Source organism: Crotalus tigris, unplaced genomic scaffold, assembly GCF_016545835.1.
Source record: "Crotalus tigris isolate CLP2741 ecotype Arizona unplaced genomic scaffold, ASM1654583v1 scf7180000018825.4774228, whole genome shotgun sequence".
In the NCBI taxonomy this organism is placed as follows: domain Eukaryota; kingdom Metazoa; phylum Chordata; class Lepidosauria; order Squamata; family Viperidae; genus Crotalus; species Crotalus tigris.
The window spans coordinates 4,002,475-4,024,534 of NW_024097215.1; the positions used below are offsets into that span (position 1 = coordinate 4,002,475).

The window sequence follows — 22,060 nt, forward strand, 5'->3', positions numbered from 1 at the left end:
CTCAACATTCACAGTAAATGCTAACAAGAACTTTACTATATTATTGGTGATTAAACATAAATTTGGTGAAAAACCACATCACAGCTACATCTATTTAGGGAAGATGTAGGAACTGTTGTATAAAGCATGAGGTCCAGAAAGAATAGGTTATCTTAAATGAGTATATAAGTAAATGCTGGATCTAACAAAATAATCTGGAGTGATCACTCTGGATTTTGTATTTATCTTTACACAAAATGTGAAGCCATATTCTGCCTACAGATTTGTTTTATTCTAAAGATCCTTGACAGCAACTCACAGATTATTTCAAGACTTTCAAATAAGCCATCCCATTTGTCTTTAACAAGTGGGTGAATTCTGATTGACTTGCTGCCATTTTTAGCAATGGATTGGATGAGAGATGGGAACTCAGGGAGAATTGAAGAGAGAATTATGGATACTAATTCATTATGCAAAGAATATGCCTGTGTAGGGCAAAACGCAGCACAATTCAAACTATTCTTATTTGTTACAATTGTTTGTTACATTTGCCATGAGTTTTCTTTTAAAACAGGGTGGCCAACCTTGGCAACTTTAAGACTTGTGGACTTCAACTACCAAAATTCCCCATGTATACAAAAATTCTCTTAATTTTCCATCTTTATGTTAACTGTAAGCAGATACACACGCGCACACACACACACACACACACACACACACACACACACACACACACATAGTGGAACTCTCCTAAGAGGCAACATGTAGAAATTTGAGTATTTTATGCAGTATTGCAAGAATCAATAAAATCTGACTTTTGGCTGTCAAGCTGAGTTGGCAATTTTAACTTTCATTTTTATTTTTTTTCCCACCCAGTCAGCTCTACAGCTAAAGTTAATTTGAACCTGAACCATAACCCAATACCTTGCATTTTGCACTATGTAAAATCTTTGACTTTCAGTTTGATTTTATTGGAAAAGTGACAATGCAACTCACTGTAAGTGCCTGGTGTGATTGCAGTAAGGGGCAGTGTGTGACTGCAGTAAGCAAAGCCTAAATACAAGTATGATTTATAACACAGGCAACAGCAAGCACAGGTTGCACAATCCCAGAATTGTCATTATGTGAGCTTTCAGTGCAGAAAAGCCAGGGTGCCTTGCGAAATATTAAGAAAACAACTACTGGCAGAAAGCTGCTATTTATTTTTATAGTCCATCAATCCATTATAGATTATGTGCTTACTTAAACTAAAGCAAAGGAGAGGCTCCTAGGTAAATAAAAAGTTAATTTTGCTTGTTTCTCATGGAAGAGAGAAAAAAAATAGCTCAACTCTGCTATAAACAAGTGTTAAAGTATTTGCATGAAGTTTTTTCCCTTACTGCATGAGCCACTAAGTTTAAAATATACAGCCAACACAAGGCACACATTTTATAATCTACAAAGCGGAACTATTATTCCACGTTTATTTTGATGAACGGGATGGCTAGTAAAATGCTGCTGTTGAACCACAAATATTGAGTTTATTTGGTTTAAGGGCCTTCAAGGGACAGCCATGCTCTACATGAGACTGAAGCACTCCTTCTGGGAATTCTTTATGGGTTCTGACAGTTCATAACTTCAAGCTGACCACTGTGGTGAAAACCTGCTAATGGAAAACTGGAAAAATGGGTGGGACCTAAGCATTATAGGTCATCGTCCCCAAATAGAGTAAGATTTCTTTGTGCAGGGCAAGTTTTCTATGAGGCAACTTCTAGCCCAGTGGTGGCAAACCTATGGCACGGGTGTCAGAGGCGGCACTCAGAGCCCTCTCTGGGTTTTATAAAACCATTTCACTTGAGGCCTCCGCTGCCGCATGCAAAAAAAAAAAAAGGTTCAATCAATCAGTCAATTTCAACTTCTCGTGGGAAAAAAAAAGATCTTGCAAAGTTGGAATTGATTGAACTTTTTAGTCCCACCCAGCCTGCCGTTACCACTGCAGCCACGCCTACCCAATGGGTTTTGGGTTGCAGTTTGGGCACTCAGTCTCTAAAAGGTTCGCCATCACTGTTCTAGCTCATCAACAGAGATTTTGTTGCAGTGGAAAAGCTGAATTCTTTAGCATGTCTGCTCAGGCTCTTGTTTTATAATCTTGTTGCTGAAGGAAGGCAAAAGGACCTGGCAGCTTTCAGAAAAGAGTGAAGTTGAGCCACCCTGGATAATATTATAACCAGCCTAACCACTAGTTCAAGTACCAGCCCTAAGGCATCTAAATTAGATCTTCTCAGACAAAAATTGCCTGCTTCTATCGAGACATTTTTCATTTTAGCATGTACTAGATTGCGCTGTTTCCTATATAAAGAAATGACTAATTTCATGAAGAAATAAATGGGCCTGTAACTTAGAAAGAGAAATTTGGTTGCATCTTGTAGTTCAGCCCAGATTTGGAGTCAGCTGGCATCAAAGTTGAATAAATAAAGTAGTTCAAGCAAATCTTGCAGCTGATAAATGTCTGTGTAGCAGCACAAAACTGCCCACACTAAGTATACTTGACTAGAGCTAGCTCTGCATTTAAAACTGAAGGAATTAAATTTCTTTGAAGCTGGAAGGTCTTCAGCTTGCTAGTTTTTAGAAACCCTGTAGCATTTTCTATGCATAAATCTGGAATAGTAAGAATGCAAAGATCAAGATGTACTTGCTAGACACATAGATGGGATCACTAGTGTGTGCAGGCTCAAATTCGGAGATCCCAATTCAGAGATCAGTTTGATTACCTGTTGTTATTCCAGCAGTTCCTGCAATTGGCATATTCTGAAGGATCTGTCTGAGGGACGGAGGTATATACTTCACCACCCTGGATGATGGGGGAATGGAAATATTTGAAAATTAAAATAAGGAAGCTAATGAGTCTGTAATATTAAACAAGCAGGCACAGTTTATTCCATGAAATTCACAGGGGCGGGCAACGATGGTAGCTTTAGGACTTGTGGGCTTCAACTCTCAGAATTCCTGAGCCAGTCATGCTGGCTCAGGAATTCTGGGAGGTGTAGTCCATAGGTCATAAAGTTGCGACAATTGCCCACGCCTGTGCTAGAGCAAAGCCAGGCCAAATGTTATGGCTTAGACATGTTCATAATAAGTTCCTTGGCCTTATTTTCAGCTTGAAACGCCCAAGCTTAATTTGAAGAAAAAAGTGAAAATGCTACTGACATAGTGACAGACACGAAGGGAATTTTTTCTTTACTGGAAACTACTGTTTGTTGGTGGAGACAGGATGTTGCATGTGTGAGTGATGAAATATAATCAATGTCCCAGTTTCTTTCAATTATTCCATTTAGCTCAGCTTGCCTGACTAAACTCTGGGTTTGAAATTTGCTGTTATTTTTACAGATGTATTAATTTGTCAGCCAAAAGTGATGGAGAAAGAAGGCAAAGGGATTTCTGAGTTTTTGTTTTTGGCTGTACAATCTCTACAAATAAAAAAAAAGCAGCATTAATAATATGTAACTCATTGCTAAATACTGTGTCTCAGATCCAGTAAGGGATCTGAGTATTTAGATTTTTATTACTATTTATGCTACCTATCTGCAAGTATTTCTTAGATCTCTAAGAAATACTTGCAGATAGGCGGCATAAATAGTAACAGAAATCTAAATATTCAGATCTCTTACTGGAAGACGAATTTCAAGACCAACTGTTCCCAAGTTGTTGCGTGCCTATATGATAAAGTAATTAAACTATTTTTTTGGGGGGAGAAACATTCTCATCTATGAATCTTGTGAAGAGGCTGCAACTCCTTATTTGAAAATGTTGCCTCTATGCACAACTATATTAGTGTTTGTGGGGGCATGGGGGTGTTAGCACAAAGAGCAAAACCAATGTTTTAGTGTAGAGTCTTACTTTATTCAGAGCTTTGGCATTAGGGACCCTTCTCCAAAGAAAAACAGGACATGAACTAATACTCAGTTAGTGATGAATAGCCAGAATAAATGGTTTTAAAACTCTCAAGGATATTGATCGATATAAACACTGGAATCTTTGAAATAATTGCATACTAAAATGTTGAAGGTAGGATTTCCTACTTGAGAGAAATAATGTTACTTGGAGATAAATCTAAGTGTGAGAATTAGGCTTTGGGGGAGCATCTAAAAGGGGAATCTTTAACACCTGTTTTAAGTTTGTGTTCTCAGCATACCCACCCCAGTCGCCTGGGCTCTAATTTAATTTCACAGCGGCTGCGTCCATCCTCCTCTACGTGCTTTCATTTAAATATTTCTAAAATCAATGTTTGGGTTAGCCTTTAAATGGGTCTTAAGGATCTAAGAAGGCCACAACAAGGAAACATGAAGACTGTGAGAGACTTGAAAGGTTATCTGGACAGCCATTCTTGTACTTCTAGCAATCTGTTATTCCATGAAATGAAGTGTTTATGTTCAATTACCAGAGCAAACAATTGCCCACTTGTCCTCCCACTAGAAGCAGATGATGTTACTTAATTTCTGAACACATTCCTCGTTTCCCACAAAACATTGGAACAGTTTTGTGTGTAGGACCTCTTAACCTAGCCGCTCCTCTTGAGTTGTTGCTACTCAAGCAGCAAGAACAATGATAAACTTGCCTTCTTCACTCCTTGAACCTCTAAAACTCTATCTGGGCTGTCTTCAGCTCAGCACGATGAGTAAGGAAAGCTCTATTTAAAGTAGGCTGCATAATAAAAATACATTCTAAGAACTGTGTTTTTCAAAACAGACATGAATAGAATAGTTCGTTCTTAAAAAGAAAGCGCTTAAAAAGAAAGCAAATATTATGGTGTGGCTGAGCAAGAACCAAAAGGGGAAAAAAAAGGAATTTCTTCAGTTTATGAGCTTCAGATTTTGGCACACTGAAATGTAATTAAGGGCACTACTTAAAATTAGGTCTGAAACACAGCTTAGTCACAAAGTGACTTGGCACACATCAAATCTGTGCATATTTAAAAAAGTGAATCATTTATCTGCTAGAAATCCCTTATCTCATATTACAGTAAAAATCTCAACATGGATGGATATACAAAGGGTATTTCTCCCCTTCTTAGCATTGTTCCTGCAACTGCAGGGTCTGGATTTTTTTTTTCCCCAAATCAACTCAGTGTTGATCCATTGGCTGTGACAGGAACTGACCAATCAGCTTATTGTCTGAGCCAGATGTTGTGGGCTGAGAGACAGTGACTGGCCCAAAGTCTCCCAACCAGCTTTCATGCCTAAAATGGGACTAGAACTCACAGGTCATCTGGTTTCTAGCCTAGAACTGGCTCTCTCCAAAGGCAAATGCCATTACTATTATGGCATTTCACACCTATTAAGGTGTGAAAATGGGCAGTTAATTTATCAAGATTATCTGAGAGTAGTGTTCCACAACACAAAAAGCTACATCCAACATTATTCAAATCTAGCCCATCTGAAGCATTAGTTCTCAACTGAACCTGAATTCAGTTGAATCAGCTTCATAAATTTATATATAAAAACTTGATGTAACCATTTTTTTTTAATTTCTAGGAACTCTGAAGGTTTAAACAAAATTATGCCTCTTTGCCCGATAACAGAAATTCTCAGTAACCACAGGAATTACAAAATTTTTGTATGTTTCCATTCAGCAACACTATTTACATTAGAAAACTCTGCTACAAATTCAGTAACTTAGGGTCTATACAAAAATGAGTATATGGGAGGAACAGATGGACTATTAGTAAATGAAGGTGTTCAAGTCTCCAAATATTACATTAACAAAAATGACTTTTAAAGTGTATCTTTAAGTCTATATCTATTGCTCTCACGATGAAGTCTTTTATTAACTGTATCATACTTTAATAGGTGTCCAATAATGTGGTCTTCAAGAACAGATACCGGTATATGACATTTGCAACTTCTCTTTCAAGAAGACCGAACATCTCCACTTTCATTTCTAATGTTCCTAACAATGAAAGCTTCAAGGGCTTGACCCATAAAGCATCACATTTACTTACATTTCCTATGTGATGGGTGTGTTCATATTCTATGTGGGCTCTGGAGAGCGAGTTAGAATGTCCGGGATAAACACCGGTTCCACCATTGACAGCACCGTTCATGATCCCATTCATTCCATTAGCAACCTTATGATGGAGGTGGAGGCATCCATTATTATGTTTTCCATTACTGATAAAGTTTCCATGTACGCCACCATTAATGCGGCTTGTGCCTGGCAGAGTTGTATACTGAACCATTTGTCCATTGATATCCGTACCTTGGTAGAGGTAGCTGGGAGGGTCATACTCTGTAGAAACAAGGAAGAAGAAATCCTCTAGAAATTGCAACTTAACTTGGATGTGCTGCATATAGAAGATGTTCTTGGCCTATTTTCCCCTGCATTTATATACCGTGTCAATTAACAGTTTTAGTCTTTAGCAAATCTTCCAATAGGAAGAACCTTCCTAAATATATTTTAAAGCAAATAGCATAGTTGGTTGTACTTAAAATAAAAATAAAAGTGAATCTCTGCAGGAGTTAATCCCCATTAGCCAAATCAGGAAGGCATAGGGTCGGAGTAAGCATTAAGCTTCACTGCATATTTACAAATTTGTTGTCTTTACTTATATTCACATTTGAGTGGAAATCATGTTAAAAATACATAGCAAAACTTATGGATTATACATGAATTTACGAAATTAGCAGCCATGTTCAATCATACTCTATCATGGCCAGGGCCAGGAATACTAAACAGTAGTAAAGATTAAAATAATAAAATAGTAAAAACATGAATAAAGTTGGTTAAATAAAATACAATATTGGATGATATTAAGATGGTTAACAAATAAGATGAGTTATAAACATAGGTTGCTGCTTCATTTTCAGCATCACTATGCAACTTTTAGTTATAACCTGCATAATAGAGGAGTTACAGGCTGAGAAAAATAAACTCATGTAAAAGTTGTCTTTTGTTCCACAGTAATGATAAAGCAGGGACAAGATGCAATGAGATGTTGAAGGTACAGACTCCAACCGATAGGTAAGACTGCAGAAAAAAACAATCACAACCAGCCTGCCTTCCATTGAGGACCTATATACTGCATGAGCCAGAAAAAGGGGTGAGAAAACATCTACAGACCCCTCACACCCTGGACATAAATTGTTTTAACTTCTCCCCGGCTTAGGACAATGGTATAGAGCATTGCATGCCAAAACAACCAGACTTAGTTTTTTTTCCCCTATGCCAACACCCTGTTGAGCACTTAATTCCCACAATACTGTCTCATTTCCCATCTTTTCTTATCTTCTCATCTTTCCTACCATCTTCTCCTATTGGTTTCTTAAGATTTATCAATTGTTGTTTGTAACTTATGATTAATGATTGTTACTATGATTTATGACCTATGACTTGCTGTTTATATGTACACTGTGAGCTTATCACTGGAGACAAATTCCTTATGTGTCCAATCACACTTGGCCAATAAAGAATTCTAATTCTAATATTTTTTTTCTCCTTCCTTCCTTCCTTCCTTCCTTCCTTCCTTCCTTCCTTCCTTCCTTCCTTCCTTCCTTCCTTCCTTCCTTCCTTCCTTCTCATTATTATTATACTATAAAATAAGGCTGTTATGCATGAAAAGCAACTTACTTTGCAAGGCATTCTGCTGACGGTTCTTCCATAAACACATGGCAATAAAGACAATCAGAATGAAAACCATCCCTCCAAGGACACAGGCAACAATGAGATACAACATGTTGCCACTCCGGACTGAACCATTTGGTTGACCTGCATTGCTTCCAATTCCACGATCAGGGAAATTAGGTGGTGTACTAAGGTCTTTCACTGGATATTCAGATGCTCCGGGTGAACGTTTCACTGATTGGAATTAAAGCAAAAAGGTTAAATGAAAAAAAAAATGAAATGATAAATTCGTGCAAGTGTTATTCTAGCCTTATGCTGAACTTCAGCAACAGCTGAAAATGCTTTAAAATTATTAAGTCCATTAGTTACAGAGTACCATTAATTAGATGCATTTGTTTTGGCATACAATAAATAATCACAATCATAGAGGAATGAAAAAAAATGAGAGGGTAAAGAGTGCCATATTATTCTATTTGCCTTCAGTTTAAAGAGCACTATTTCAATTAAGAAAGGCATAATATATGCTAGTTAGACAATGTTTCTCCCCTTTTGATAAGTATCTGCTTTTAAGACTGACCAGTTTGCTTATTAACAAACAGATTTATTATCAGAAGCAACAATTATGGATGTTACCTAGTTTGGTAATGAAATGTTTGAAAAAAAAAAAACCCACCAAGCACCAAGGGCCCCACAATTGTTTCTTACCTTTGGTTTCACATATCATCACGTTGCTATAGTCACTTTCTCCTCCTTCATTGTAGCACTGCATTTTAATATCATATGATGTTTCAGGTTGTAGGTGGCTTATCAAGTGCCAGAGTTTTGTACCTGGGAATAGAAGGAGCAAAGAGAAATGGAAACGCCATTTAACAGAACTGTACTCTTTCAGATGAAGTGCATTATAAGAAAAAAAAAGTATAGAAAATCTTATAAGAGACAAAAATTCAAAGTCTATAAAACTCTGCATTTAGAGATGTGCAAAAAAAGCAATTAATTCTTAAATCTCTGATAAATCTGAAAAATCATTTTTATGTGGTCAGTCTTAGGCATGTTTTGGCAAAGCAGTATCCTTCTATGTCAGCATTTTCTAACCTGTTGCTTTCTAAAAAGTATGAGTACAAAAAGTCAATATATCCAATGGGTTATTACTGTGCGGTCTTAATAAGACATATATACAACGCATAAGGATAATATTTACATCTCATTTAATCAGGCCTTTATGCATTAAGACACAAAACGAAGGAGTTGTGCATGGATCTTACCTTCTACAACATCTCGTTTGTAATCACTATCATTGTCACTATCCGTCGGGCGATAATAAATGTAAAATCCTTGGATAGGTGTGTTGTTGTTACTTGAAGTAATATACTAAAACAGAAATGCTTAAACACGTGAGAATTCAGAACACACAATAAGGAATGAAGAAAGATATAGGGAAGATAAATTTAATGACACTGATAAACTAAACTGCAAAAAACATTTGAAACTTAACCATTACACAGAGAAAGAATTAATTTGATAGCGTATTTCCATCTTTTAAAAAATTAACTTACATATTCAATCATTAAAAATTGAAACAACTAGAATTCCTTAGAGCCGAAGATTAAAAAATTCTGATATCAGCATTTAATGTGCCATTTTCATTTGAATCTTCTATTATACTCTCATCATCCACTTTTATTTTTATACTGCACTAAACAATAAACAATATAAACTACCAAAAGAGAGAATGACTATATATAAACAGCCTGTTTAGAATAGTATTTATAGAACATATGTGTTTAATGTTCCAAGAGACTCAGACCTTTGTTCTAAGTTAGTTAGTGAGCAAACTGTTTTATTAGTATCTTTTAAAAAACATAAAACGTTATTTCCAGAAGAAGAACTGGATACTCACAGTCCACTTTAGCATGATCTGGGTGTCACTGACTGCTTCAGTATAAGCAATGTGAGGTCCTGCGATGGGGCGGTTGGAATATCGGTTGGTAAAGCCAGCCACATTATACGGTCGAGAAGGTGAACTTCGAGGGCTTTCTCCATAATTATTAATAGCAATTACACGGAACTTATATGCAGTTCCTTTCAAGAAAAAAAAAGGGGGGAGGGGAGGAGAATGAATTAGCAGAGACGGCCAAATTGATTGTGCTAATAAAAGAAAAGAACATAAGTGCTTTTATTTCTACTTGGAAATGTATTTGCCGATACATTGGCTAGTACAGTGATTCTCAACCTTTCTAATGCCGCGACCCCATAATACAGTTCCCCATGTTGTGGTGACTCCCAACCACTTATACATCACCGGGTGCCAGGGGCGTGGCCAAAGAAAAGGGGAAAAAATGGCGGACAGCCTTGTTTGGCGACCCCCGTGAAATGGTCGTTCGACCCCAAATGGGGTCCCGACCCACAGGTTGAGAACCACTGGGCTAATGCCTACTTACTACAGAAATGTAAAAAGTTGGACTTGTGAAAATATTAAGGCTTTTTGGATTATGATTTGGTGGAACATTCAAAAGATTTTTAAAAGGAAGATAAAGGTTACTCCTCAACTATTTTTACTAGGGATTTTTGAGGATTTTGATGTTAAAGAAACTATTTTAATGTTGAATTTAGTAACAGCAGCAAGGTTATTGGTAGGTCAATATTGGAAGAAAGATTTGTTGCCGACTATAGAAGAATGGACACTTAAGGTTTCTAATTTAGCAGAAATGGCTAAAATTTCTGCTTATTTAAAGGATCATACACAAGAAAGATATATTATGGTAAGGAGAAGATGGATAGATTATATTCAGATTAAATATGGAACTAAAAAGTTTCATTCATTTTATGATTAAATTTTAAATAATAATTATTAATAGCATTTTACAATGGAAATTATTTAGTTTATTTACTGTTATTATGGTTTTTTATAATCATTGTTTTAAAATGGATTTGTTTATAATATTATGATATTAAGGTTTAAAGGGAGTTAAGGGTTAAGTATGAATTTAGTTATTGTATAATTTGTTAAATTTAATTAGATTATGTTTAATATGTTTGTAATAACCCTGTACTCGGCTCTGGGAAGTGGGGTGGGGGTAGGGGGGTAGGGGTGGGGGTGGGTGGGTTTGTGGGTTTAAAATTTTTTTTTGTTAATTGTCAATAAAACGTTTTCAATAAAAAAGGAATGTAAAATGTTGAGATTTGATTTTAAGGTCTGATTTTACTGCAACAGAGAGAGTTGGAAGTCAATGCCTTGTTTCTCCCCCTCCCTTTCTTCACACCTTTTTTTGTTTTTCCTTTTTCTACTGTTGTCCCCTACTATTTGCTTTTGTATTTTCACATTTTATGTTATAAATAAATAAAGCTAATTAAAAGAAAATAGAAAAAGAAAAAAGGAAAAAAAGGGGGGGAGAGAGAATGAGATTAAATCATTCTGGGGAAGGAGAGTTGGCCAACATACCACTCATGAGCACAAGGCACGCATATAAATACCTGGATCCAAATTGTCAACTTCCACTGAAAGTTTGGATGGAGAGATGTTATCTGCTGCAACTAGCCATTCATTATTTCTGTTAACACGTTTATATTCTACTTTAAAGGCAGTGATAGGTGATCCACCATTTGCACGCGGGATCCAAGTGACATAAACAGAGGCTTCTGATGCTGTTGAAATAGTGGGCCGATCTGGTGCCTCAGGAACTAGACAAGGAAATAGACAAATCTTCATACAAAATTGTGTACAAAAAAAACCAACACTGATTTTTATGCCTGTAGGTTATCAGTTAAATTAAAAAGATATACCCAGTGTTTAAAGGGCCTATGGAATGGACTTCAAAGACAGAAGAAGACAACAATCAGAGAAGCAGAGAAGCCCATTCCAAGAAACTAGTTTAGGTTTCAGACAGCCCCCCCCCCTTCTAGTTCACACTAAATTCACACTAAAAGGAGGGAAGGGAGAAGTGCATTCAGAGTCAAAACATTCTGTTACTACAACTGCTGCAACAAACATAGTCCTGACCTACATGGCATGGACTTCTCAGTCTGGTCTACACAACATAACTTAAGACTTAATTCTAGAAAATCCATTCTGAAATACTACAGCTTACTGACAACCCTATGCAACAATAGTGAGTTAATCCAGAGCATACGCATCCTGAAGTATTATCGCGTCAAAGAGAATTGCATAACTCAATCACAACCATGGGAATGGACACAGAAACCAATTAATACCAAAATAAATTCAGCTTGTTTTAAGGAAGCTAAATAGTTTTTTCATGGTAGTGAATCTAAAATGTAAAGTGAAATTCATAGATTCATGAAAACTTTATTACTATCTCTATGAAGTATCAGCAGCTTAGGTAGTGGGTTAAGGCACCAGGATGGAAACTAAGAGACTATAAATTCCAGTCCAGTGTAGGCATGAAGCCAACTGAATGATCTTGGGCCAGTCATTCTTGCTCAGCCCTAGGAAAAAGACAATGGCAAACTACGTTTGAAAAATCTCGCCAAAGAAATTGCAGGGACTAGTCCAGGCAATCCACAGGAGTGATAAACTCCAGGCACCCTTTCCCCCACCAAAAAGCTAGTATTCAAAACCATGCAGATTACATTAATACTTACTGAACTCACTTGAAGTTAGATAGCAGGGGAAACAGAAAAAGGGAGAAAATGAATGTTAGTTAAGTCTGATTATAGCCATTATCTGAGATATTATCCCAAATCTTTTTGTATATTTTATATCAAGTTGTACAAGATACACCACGAAGAAAGGAAAAGATTTAATTGGAAAGAGAAAGATACAGTGTAACACTGAAAAACTATATATTTTTAAGATTAGTTTCCAACTTACCTTTGTACGTTGACTTAGATAATTCAGAATGCTCTTTATGAATATGAATCATATTCAAGATTTGAAACCTGACTGCATTGTTTGAAATCAATTTACAGTAACAAAACCATCTTGAAATGCTTTTGAGTTGACGGCGTATAATGGTCCAGTTTTTTAAATTTTGTTGACAAATTGAGGGGTTTGGGATATTTTTAATAATGTATGCTGTGTTTTTATTGTATTTTATTATAATGACCAGTCATAGCAAATTGGGATAGTCCATAAATCTCATAAATAAAATCTGCACGTTTGTAATATAACCAGAATGACAAAACATGCCCTTTATTAGCACTTATTTTAATAACAGAAAACATTTAAAAATCTAAGTATAAATTTCTTTAATTCTAACACCTTGGCATATAACCTAAGACTGCTTCATAAAACAAAGCCCTGATATTATGCAATTTGCAAAAAAAACTGAATTAAACATAAGTATGCTATTACCAGAACTGTTCAGAAGCAGAATGTGTTGCTTCGAAAGAAAAATTGTTTGCTTCCCCAAAAAGGCATTTAAACATCTAAAACCTGTCTAATATCATTAAATTAGGTGATCCATTTATTCTCCTTGGCAGCAGTTTCACAAAACTTTTGAGCAGAAATGTTTTCTGGTAATACTGCCTATAATCATTAACTGCAACAAAGGAAGTAACCTCATACAAGTTCAGTCTATTTATCCACCCATGTTATTATGACAAACAGACACACACTTCCAAAGTACTGGGCCCCAGTGAATCATCTGCTGCCTGAGTTTAAGCTACACAATCTGCATGCAAAGTATATATTCTATCACTGAATTAAACTCCAAAGAGTTCAGTGTTTGGAGAAGGTGCTTTCTTATTTTCTTTTGAAGTTGCTCTGTTAAACACCCAAGTGACCTTGGAGATGCACAACTAACAGAAGATTCGAAAGGTGGTTAAAGTTGGTGTTTCAAAAGTACATTATTTTCAGATTTATCGATGGGACTTACCGCCACTGTGTCGAGACAAATCTGGAAGGACCACGCCAAAATTGTTGGTTGTTCCTTCCTGAATGACAGAATGTTTAGGAAAGCCAATTGGTTGAGAGGGAGTCTGTGAGGTTTTTGAGGAGGATGACCTTTCTGGGGGGGAAAAAAGTGTACTCAGTAAATAATTTAAGATGTCGTAAGGTACTTATTTGAGTCTTTTTAGTAAGTCTTAGTCATCTTGTTGTATGCGAGCAGGCAACAAAAAAGTTGAAAAACCCCTATTTTACTCATGTTGCTTCCTAAAAGCTCCAACACAAAAGTGAGTTGATGGAATAAGCTCAGAAGAAACTTTGAGCATCCATAAGTATATCAACGTGAAACATTTAAGAAATGCTCTTCCACATACGAAACATCTTTGATAGAGTTGCTCATGGGACAGGGGGATCTGATTCTACCCCATTTTGGCATTTCCTCTGCTGCTCTAGGGAGCTGTCTGTTAGAGTAAACTGCAGAGGATACCTGTTGGGATAATTTGGGATTTGCAAGTGAGCTGGTACTGGAAGTGCCTATCCTGTGAGTAGATATTTACTCACAGAGTTTCAGGAGCCAATTCACCTGCTTTTTCTGAGCAAGGAATGTCAACAATATGGCAGATGCTACACACAATATGGCTTACTTTGAGGGGAAACATGTCAGAGGTTTCCAAGTGTACACACTTCAGTAAAAAAAAGTTACCTAAAATACATTTCAGGGAACGATAAATGGTCTGACAAAAGCTTTCTTACCTTTGCTAGTACGAAAAGTAAGCATGGAAGGCTGACCTTCACCAGCATCGTTTTTTGCAACCATCAAAACTTCATATAGACTGGAAGGTTCCAGTTCTGTAAGACTGAGTTCATTTTCACTTCCAGGAACACGGATTGTATACCAATTAGTAACATTGCCATCCAGCTGTAAAAGGAGAATTAAAGAATGCTAATCAAAAACTTTAGTTTACAGGAAGGTAGGTAAACAATTTGCTGGTTCTAATGTTGGCACAGAACTGTATTATTTACATAGTTACTGTCTAGCTACCAAAACTGTGTTTAAAAACAAAAGTGCAGACACAATGAAATGCTTAGGAGATCCACAAAAAATCTTCCTTCATACATTGCAAAATGTAAATGTCAATCTTCCTGTAATACAAGGCCCAAAGATGTTTAAAACAGGCCAGCTTTCATTAATCACCATTGCTGCCAATGCTTTAAACTAATGTAGAGCAGCATCCTATTTTCCCCCACTCTCATAGTTACTACCAGGATACTGTAGCTTTCCAAGTTTTTTTTTTTAAGCCATAAAAACCAATATTTGCTTTTTGTAGAGAGCCAGGATAGTCCTACCTTGCGATATTTCACAAAATAAACGTTGATTGGCCGACCACCATCCTTTCCAGATCGCCAGACCAGGTTATACTGGTCTGGTTTAAGTGTTTGTGGAGGGCTGAGAATGATGGGCGCTTCGGGTGGGGAAATGCCACTGGATGTTTTTTCTGTAGCAGTTTTGTCAGTAAGAATCTCGGCTGGAGACTTTCTGGGGAGGCTCATTTCTGAATCAAGATCCCCATCTCCATCATCATTCTGAGCAACTTCAGAAGGAGGAGCTGCTGCTTTTGTACTGGCTTCATAGGGAACTGCAGGAGAATTTAAAGATTAAAGGTAGGCATTGGCTCAATGATCTTTACAAATGACACTTAATACCATCACTTATTCCATCAGCATTTCTTCATAAATGAATAAATGTATATTGTCACAAAGTGATTTATATCTTAAAGATAATATTTCCTTTTTTAAAAAAAAAGTTAGATTATAACAGTAAATAAGAACAGTTTTTAATCCCATTGTAATGGTCCATATGGTTTCTAGATTCTTATATATACACGGCTAAACCTATGTTGAAAATGCTTCAGAAATGCTACAAAATGCTTCAGGTACAGGTAATCTTCAGCTTACAACAGTTTGATTAGTAACTGTTCAAAGTTACAATGGCATTGAAAAAAGTAATAGAAAGGGTTTATAAAGTAAACTCTTCATTGTGCAACATTTTAGGCCTCCTTGCCTGCCTCTGCTGAACTGGTAATCAGTTTGCTGTGGGCAGCTGATTCATTAAAAATCAAGGAGGAAGAAAGTTTATTTATTTCAAGGTGAATGTTAAATGTGTCAGCAACACTACCCAAGTTGAACTTAGCTGACCTCAAAACATAACACAGCAGATTTATTATAATCTCAAGTCTGTTATTATAAGTGTTGATTATATAGTCCACAATTCTAGAAACAGACAACTAACTCAATTTAAATAACACACCTAATTTGCAAAGAACTGGCACAGAAAGGTCATGTTTCAACATAGAAAGCAATAGAAATTTGATGAGCTATAAAACGTATAAGTTTACAAAGTGGCAATTTGTGGACATGCAATTATTAGTGCAAACTTCTGTTCGAATGGCCCAACTGTTCCACTTACTTAGTTAGTAAGACAACTGGGATGGTACTCACCAACTGTAAGGGAAGTCTCTGAACGAGCAAGTCCATAATCATTTGTTGCTTCACAGATGTATTTCCCAGCATGCTCTACTGTAAGAGGCTGAATATATAAGGAACTTGACCCACTGCGAGACATAATGAAGTAGGCTCTGTCTGCAATGGAGTTACCACTTCTTGCCTGGGGGGATGACTTATGTGACTTTGAGTAGAGCACCTGTGAAGGATGGGTGGTAATTATTCCGTGCCTGTTGTACCAACGAATTACAGGGGTAGGCAATCCAGTGGCATTACACGACAATGACACAGTGTCGCCCTCTATCACTTTGGTATTGGCTGGCAGTGAAGTTATAATTGGCTTGGAATTTTTGTCTATTTAAAAAATGAAAACAGAGAAAAATACAATTTACTATTCATTCATAGACACTTACACACCCACAGAAAAGGCCACGAAGCTTCAAATGAAATAATAATCTTCTGACTATACATATACAGACTGCTTTGAGTTACAACTATATTTACTTTATTCATTTATTCCCTACCTTTATTACTTTGATAAATAACTCAAGGCAGTTAGTATAAGCAGCCGTCTTTTCTTCTCCTAACACAATAAAAGATCTTCTCAAGAGAACTGAACTATCGTTGGAGACTAGATGTATAGAAGAAAAATAAAGGCACGAGTGATTATTTTTGTTTACTTTAAATATTTACATACTGCTTTGCACGAACTACTTCATGAATCAAATTAATTGTCTTATATGTTAACAAAGAGAAGAAACAAGGATAGTAATGGGAGAAAAGGGAATGGGAACCCTCAAATATTGTAGGGAATAACACTCTAAATAGCAGGCATAAGTTCTGAGAAGCTTAATACGCAAGTGGATGACAATTCACAATTTGAGCTCCATGGTTAATTTTAAAGCTCAGGCAAGTTTACGGTGGAAAAGGTTTCTTGGCAGTGTCAACAACTGGCCAGTGCTTACAACTGGGTGCATAGCTCAGTAGTTAAGATTTACTCATTAGAAATAGCCCACAAAGTCAACAAGCCATTTCTGTATAGACTAAAAGAGGATAGGAAAAAAATGCATCATGTGTTTTACCTGCTTGGGAATGAAATCTCCCAGTGGACTGTGAAAATCCAATGCCGTTGTTTACTAAACACTGATACAATCCTGTGTCTTCTGGGGCAATTTGAGTTATTCTTAGCTTGTTTCCTGAAGGAAAGTGCCGGGAAGAAAGATGGACGGGAATTCCATTATGGTACCAGGTGACATTAGGTAAAGGATTTCCATGTATTTCACAGGAAAGATGCAAATTTTTGCCCCAAGACACTAACTGATTTTGCAATCCTCTTGATATAGAAGCGGGTTCTAAAACCAAAGAGAAAGAAAGAAAGAAAAAGGAAGCATTATATCCGGTTTCATTCTGTTGCAACAGCAACGTTTTGACTCTGAATTTGTAAATTAAAAATTGTCATCTTACCAAGCACATTGATGCTGTAGTTAACGTATTTCACAACTTCAGAATTGTCTTGGACTACACAGGAATAATTTCCAGCATCAGACAGATCCACAGAATCAATGGTAAGGTGCGAATGAAAGAGCTTCCATCTGTTCTGAATTAGCACGTCTCTGCCATCTTTATACCAGTGAACATAAGAAGCAGGCAGCCCACTAACTACACACTCCAACATTAGAGATCTGTGTTGAGGTATTGCCAATGCCTGAGAACTGGTTGGATGAAGAATATGAAAATCCGCTGCGGAAGAGTCTGCAAATTGAGGAAAAGGTTAGCGTGAGTTTTTCTAATGAGCTAGCTCAAATTCCTTGGATTCCTATTCCCCCCCCCAAAGTATTTTGCTTGTTTGCAATGCTTATGTATTTTTGTCGTAACTATCCACTGTGGATGCTAGATCGCAAAAGATAATACTTAATTGTAATCTGTTATCTGATATTTGGCTACAAGGCCTGCAAAAAGCCTTAAATTTAAATTGCCAAGCTTTCTCTGTCATCTAGAGCAGAGTTGTTATTATGATTTGTTTATCATGCTTCACACCTCACCTGCTCTGAACTATTTTAATATGGGAACTCGCCTTGTATCAAAAGCCTCTCCATTAGTCTGTCTGGCTCAGTATACTCTATCAAAGCAGCCCAGGTTTTATACAGGACCGTTTCCCAATTCTAGCTGGACATACTAAGTGCTGGAGACGTAGATACAAAAAAAGATTCCCACAATATGCAAATCCAGCTTTCAGTAACAGCCAATTATTAAAGGTTAGAAAGGCTTCACATCCTTAACTCTGGGAATATACATTCTCATACAGCATTTAACCATGATGAAGATAATTACAGGTAATAAGACTTTTCAGCAAGCAGACATTCAACCAAACTAAATGGATGAGAGACCTAGCAAAGCAATGGCACTGCACGTTGACATTTTAATTACACTGACATGCAATACTCACTACTGATTATGAGCTTATGTCCAGTGGGTTCAAATTTGAGATCATCAGTAACTGGATTATATGCTGCACACTTATAAGTTCCCTTGTCCTCTGAAGATACATTCAAAATTTGCAGATTTCCAGATGGGAGAATAAGGTAGTTTTCTAATAAAATAAAAGCAGAGTTATTTTAATGAGACTGCAAAGAATATAACTTGATTTTTCTGTTGAAAATACCGTGTTTAACTTGTATTGTATATTAAAATGCAAACTTGTAGCAATTCTCAACAAGCTAAGGAACGTAGAAACTCGCCTGTTGATTGTTCCAGCCATTTTCCCCGGACGCGGAAGCGAACCTGTGCTTTTGGACTGCTTTTTGGTAACTTGCAACCTATTAAAGCAGTATTCCCTTCTTCCACTGAAATTGTGTTTCTCCATGAAGATTCAAAATCATCAAGATCTAGAAAAAAAATGAAAGCTTTTTTATTTTATTTTCAACTTTTAGTAGATTTTGTAGGTCTTTAACCAAAAGAGTTTTACTTAATAAAAATTAGTGTTTTCAGCTGATTGGGTGCTGAGTTACCTAAAAAAATAAGAAAACAGTAAAAGCCTCCTATACATTCTCAATCCCAGCAATTTTGCTGACTGATTATAAATCCAGCTGCAAATGTGCCTTTCTGGAGAAGCTTTAGTTGTCGGTTCTCTATAAAACTGAGAATCTGTTTTTTTTTTCTTCACAATGCTAAAAGGATTGCCAGGCGAGTGTGCAACTTTGGGTTTCAAAAGAATATAATCTCCTAAGTAGTTAAGGAGGGAACAGGAAAAGCTGTAACTCAACTACGTCTGACTAATATCACAGTGCCTGATAGGGTTTGCCCTATTTACAACATACTTTTCCCCAACTACTTTGTTCCTTGTGCAACTGGATAGATGTAGATCTAAGCTAGTTGCTCTTTAGAGAATTGTTTGTTGTATCTACATTAAAGTCATGTTAACATTATGGCATGCAAAGTAGTTGAGTTTTACATACTTTATAATTTATAAGATTTCACACCTAGCTATGTGCCCTTTTTGCAGCACATAAGAGCAGCTGACTAAAACAGCAAATGAACCAATTAGCTAATTTACTTTGGTAAATACTAGGGCTCTTAACATGTAATCAGAATGTTTGACTATAAAATGACTTTTCAATGCCTGTGTTTTCTATACTGGTCTAAACTAACTGATATTTCAACTATAACTTGATAAATGTCTACTTTGCTTAAATGGCAATTCAACACAATATTGGTCTTGCTGCAGTCATTTCATCAGCAATTAATACAGTACAAAAGGCACTGAATGTATTCACAGTTTTCTACAGTCCTTAGCATCTGTAAGTACCAACTAATGTTCATAAGCTCTCAAGAGGATCTTGCTATGGGTCAGTACTCTACAAAAACATTTATCCTTCTCAATTATGAGAAGTTTTTCTCTTATGGGTATTTTGGATATGCTTCAAAAGCAAAGTATATTTATAATGGAAATGTATCAAGCTCAGGCATAAGAAAGGAGTAATTCAGACATTTTGTTTCTGATCTGAAATAGTCAAATTACACTCAACAGAAATAAGTCTTCTGTGCTGATATGGGGGAGGGGAGAAGGGGAGAGAAGGAATTTGTTTCCACATTGTTTAAATGACCAGCTGAACATTTGCAGGGTTGATAAGTTGTAAAAAATGTACTTAATAACTGGACTGCTCAACACTTGGTATTTGAAGGCAGGTGAGCACAGCACCTGCCTTAAAAGAGAAGCTACTTTTTATTGGGATCAACTGGTTGCATTCTGCCAAGGGAAAGACATGCTTAGTTTAAGAAGTTGCAAAACGGTGCTGTTTAGCTGAAGCAGCTTTTTGTTTCACACCTGAAAAACAGCACAACCTTAATTTATAATTAAGTGGGATAAATTAGGATTAATAAACTTATTAACAACAAGGTTAGCTTATTTCTCCTTCCCTTTCAAGTAAGAAATAACAAACATTCTTTGTTTAAGTCATGTATATATTTAAGTAGCATTTCCTAGAGATTTCATTCTTTATGTCTGTTCTAGTCTGTTTGAAAGAGAATCTTTATAAGCTTCTTTCTACATTAGTATAGATACATCCATACAATTTTACTTTGCTCTGATTCTGCTTGTCACTAAGCCTTCTCTGAAATAAGTTTTGTTTAGAGATAAAAAATGCTCAGAAACAAAAGAGGCCAATGGGAAGAATAAAAATTTTATGAGGTGTACAGTTTCACCATCAATCAGAATATAACTTACATGCTACAGACACAGTTGCAGGCCTGCTGATTATTGCACCAATACTGTTATTAGCAACACACTGGTAGGTTCCCGAATTTGAAGGACTAAGAGAGAAAATGGTAAGGGATCCTGGCTGTGGGTCTACTTGCTCTATTTTCTTATGCAATTTCTCTCCATTGAATATCCAAGAGAGATGAGCTGTAGAGGGTTCAGTGGAACAGTAAAGTTTTATAGTTGCTCCTGGCTTCTGGATGGTAGAAAGAGGTTCAGAAATAAAGTGAGGAATCAACTCTAGGGAGAGAGAAAAAAAAGACACACATATATGGTGTTTATCAACTACTGTCAGCTGGCATACATTTATCAGTCCTAAAAGAGAACATTAGAAACATATCAAGGAAAGCGAATTTACCTGAAGCTGCAGTTGAGAGGAAAACTGTAAGAAAAAGCAGTTCGTGTGAAAGTACTGGATCAGGATGCATAATGCCAAGTTACAAAGGCTGGTAGCAAAGAGCTTCAGAGTAATATGACTCAATGAGGAACCTACAAAAGAAGAAAGTGTAGGCAACATCTTTGAGGCATATTTTTCGTGAGTAAAAACATAAGGCATAAATATTGATAAAGGTAAGTTGGCATTTAACTTCATGGGTACGTCCCTGTAATTTTCCTGGCAACACGACAGAAATGGCATGCCATGCCCTTTCCTCCTCCAAGTACTACCTCCTAATCTCAATTTAAGCACTAACCTGGGCTGATCCTACTTAGCTTCCAAACCCAGTCAGTTAGGTGTTGACAGCTACATAGTTTCAACCATATGTACCAGAACTAAAACATAGCATGAAAAGCCTTTAATACCCTCAATCTTGTTACTTGCAGAAACATGTATGAATCTTGTTATTTTTAAGTTCCCAGCACGCTCCACAACTCTACAAACAAATTAGCTATCTTACCAAAAGGAAATAATCCCACACAGCTTCAGCCTTGTTGGCTTCTGCTACTTTTAAATAATAAACTATAAATATTAACACTTGGATTTTTCTTCTCCCATAGGTTCTTTTGTGGCAGAAACAAGAGTTTAGGACCGTTATCAGAAAAAAAAATTCTGACGCAAGGAAATTATACAAACATATTATGCATGGTTCTTTACCAATGCTATAACTTTTAAGATACTTTGGGGGACCTGTGACAACATCTGGGGAGGCACAAGTGGGGAGGCACAAATCATCCACTCCTTTGTAGAGAATAAAAATTACAAAATTGATTGACATCAATAATAATCTTTTTAGTGTAACCTCATTGACTTTGTTGTTGGAAGCCAGTCAGGAAGGACATAAATTGTGATCAGGTTACCCCAGGATGCTACAACTATCATAAAGAGATGCCAACTGTCAAGCATCCAAAATTTTGATCACATGGCTTTGGGGAGGTTGCAGCAT

At 36.6% G+C, this 22,060-nt stretch overlaps 1 protein-coding gene across 3 annotated transcripts in view; it reads right to left on the reverse strand.

Moving 5' to 3' along the window:
• CDON (cell adhesion associated, oncogene regulated) overlaps positions 1 to 22,060 on the reverse strand; it is a 76,410-nt gene that overhangs the window by 5,658 nt on the left and 48,692 nt on the right. For all 3 annotated transcript variants that reach the window (XM_039356452.1, XM_039356451.1, XM_039356453.1), the window contains exons 2-18: positions 21,037 to 21,167; positions 20,646 to 20,918; positions 18,661 to 18,807; positions 18,369 to 18,512; positions 17,387 to 17,674; positions 17,005 to 17,274; positions 15,920 to 16,276; positions 14,768 to 15,057; positions 14,174 to 14,339; positions 13,410 to 13,541; positions 11,047 to 11,253; positions 9,473 to 9,654; positions 8,838 to 8,943; positions 8,281 to 8,403; positions 7,582 to 7,809; positions 5,957 to 6,243; positions 2,730 to 2,809 (exon numbers count right to left, since the gene is read on the reverse strand). In XM_039356452.1, coding sequence (XP_039212386.1) covers positions 2,730 to 2,809; positions 5,957 to 6,243; positions 7,582 to 7,809; positions 8,281 to 8,403; positions 8,838 to 8,943; positions 9,473 to 9,654; positions 11,047 to 11,253; positions 13,410 to 13,541; positions 14,174 to 14,339; positions 14,768 to 15,057; positions 15,920 to 16,276; positions 17,005 to 17,274; positions 17,387 to 17,674; positions 18,369 to 18,512; positions 18,661 to 18,807; positions 20,646 to 20,918; positions 21,037 to 21,106 — 3,350 coding nt within the window. In that variant the 5' untranslated portion in view covers positions 21,107 to 21,167. The remainder of the gene's footprint in view (positions 1 to 2,729; positions 2,810 to 5,956; positions 6,244 to 7,581; positions 7,810 to 8,280; positions 8,404 to 8,837; positions 8,944 to 9,472; positions 9,655 to 11,046; positions 11,254 to 13,409; positions 13,542 to 14,173; positions 14,340 to 14,767; positions 15,058 to 15,919; positions 16,277 to 17,004; positions 17,275 to 17,386; positions 17,675 to 18,368; positions 18,513 to 18,660; positions 18,808 to 20,645; positions 20,919 to 21,036; positions 21,168 to 22,060) is intronic.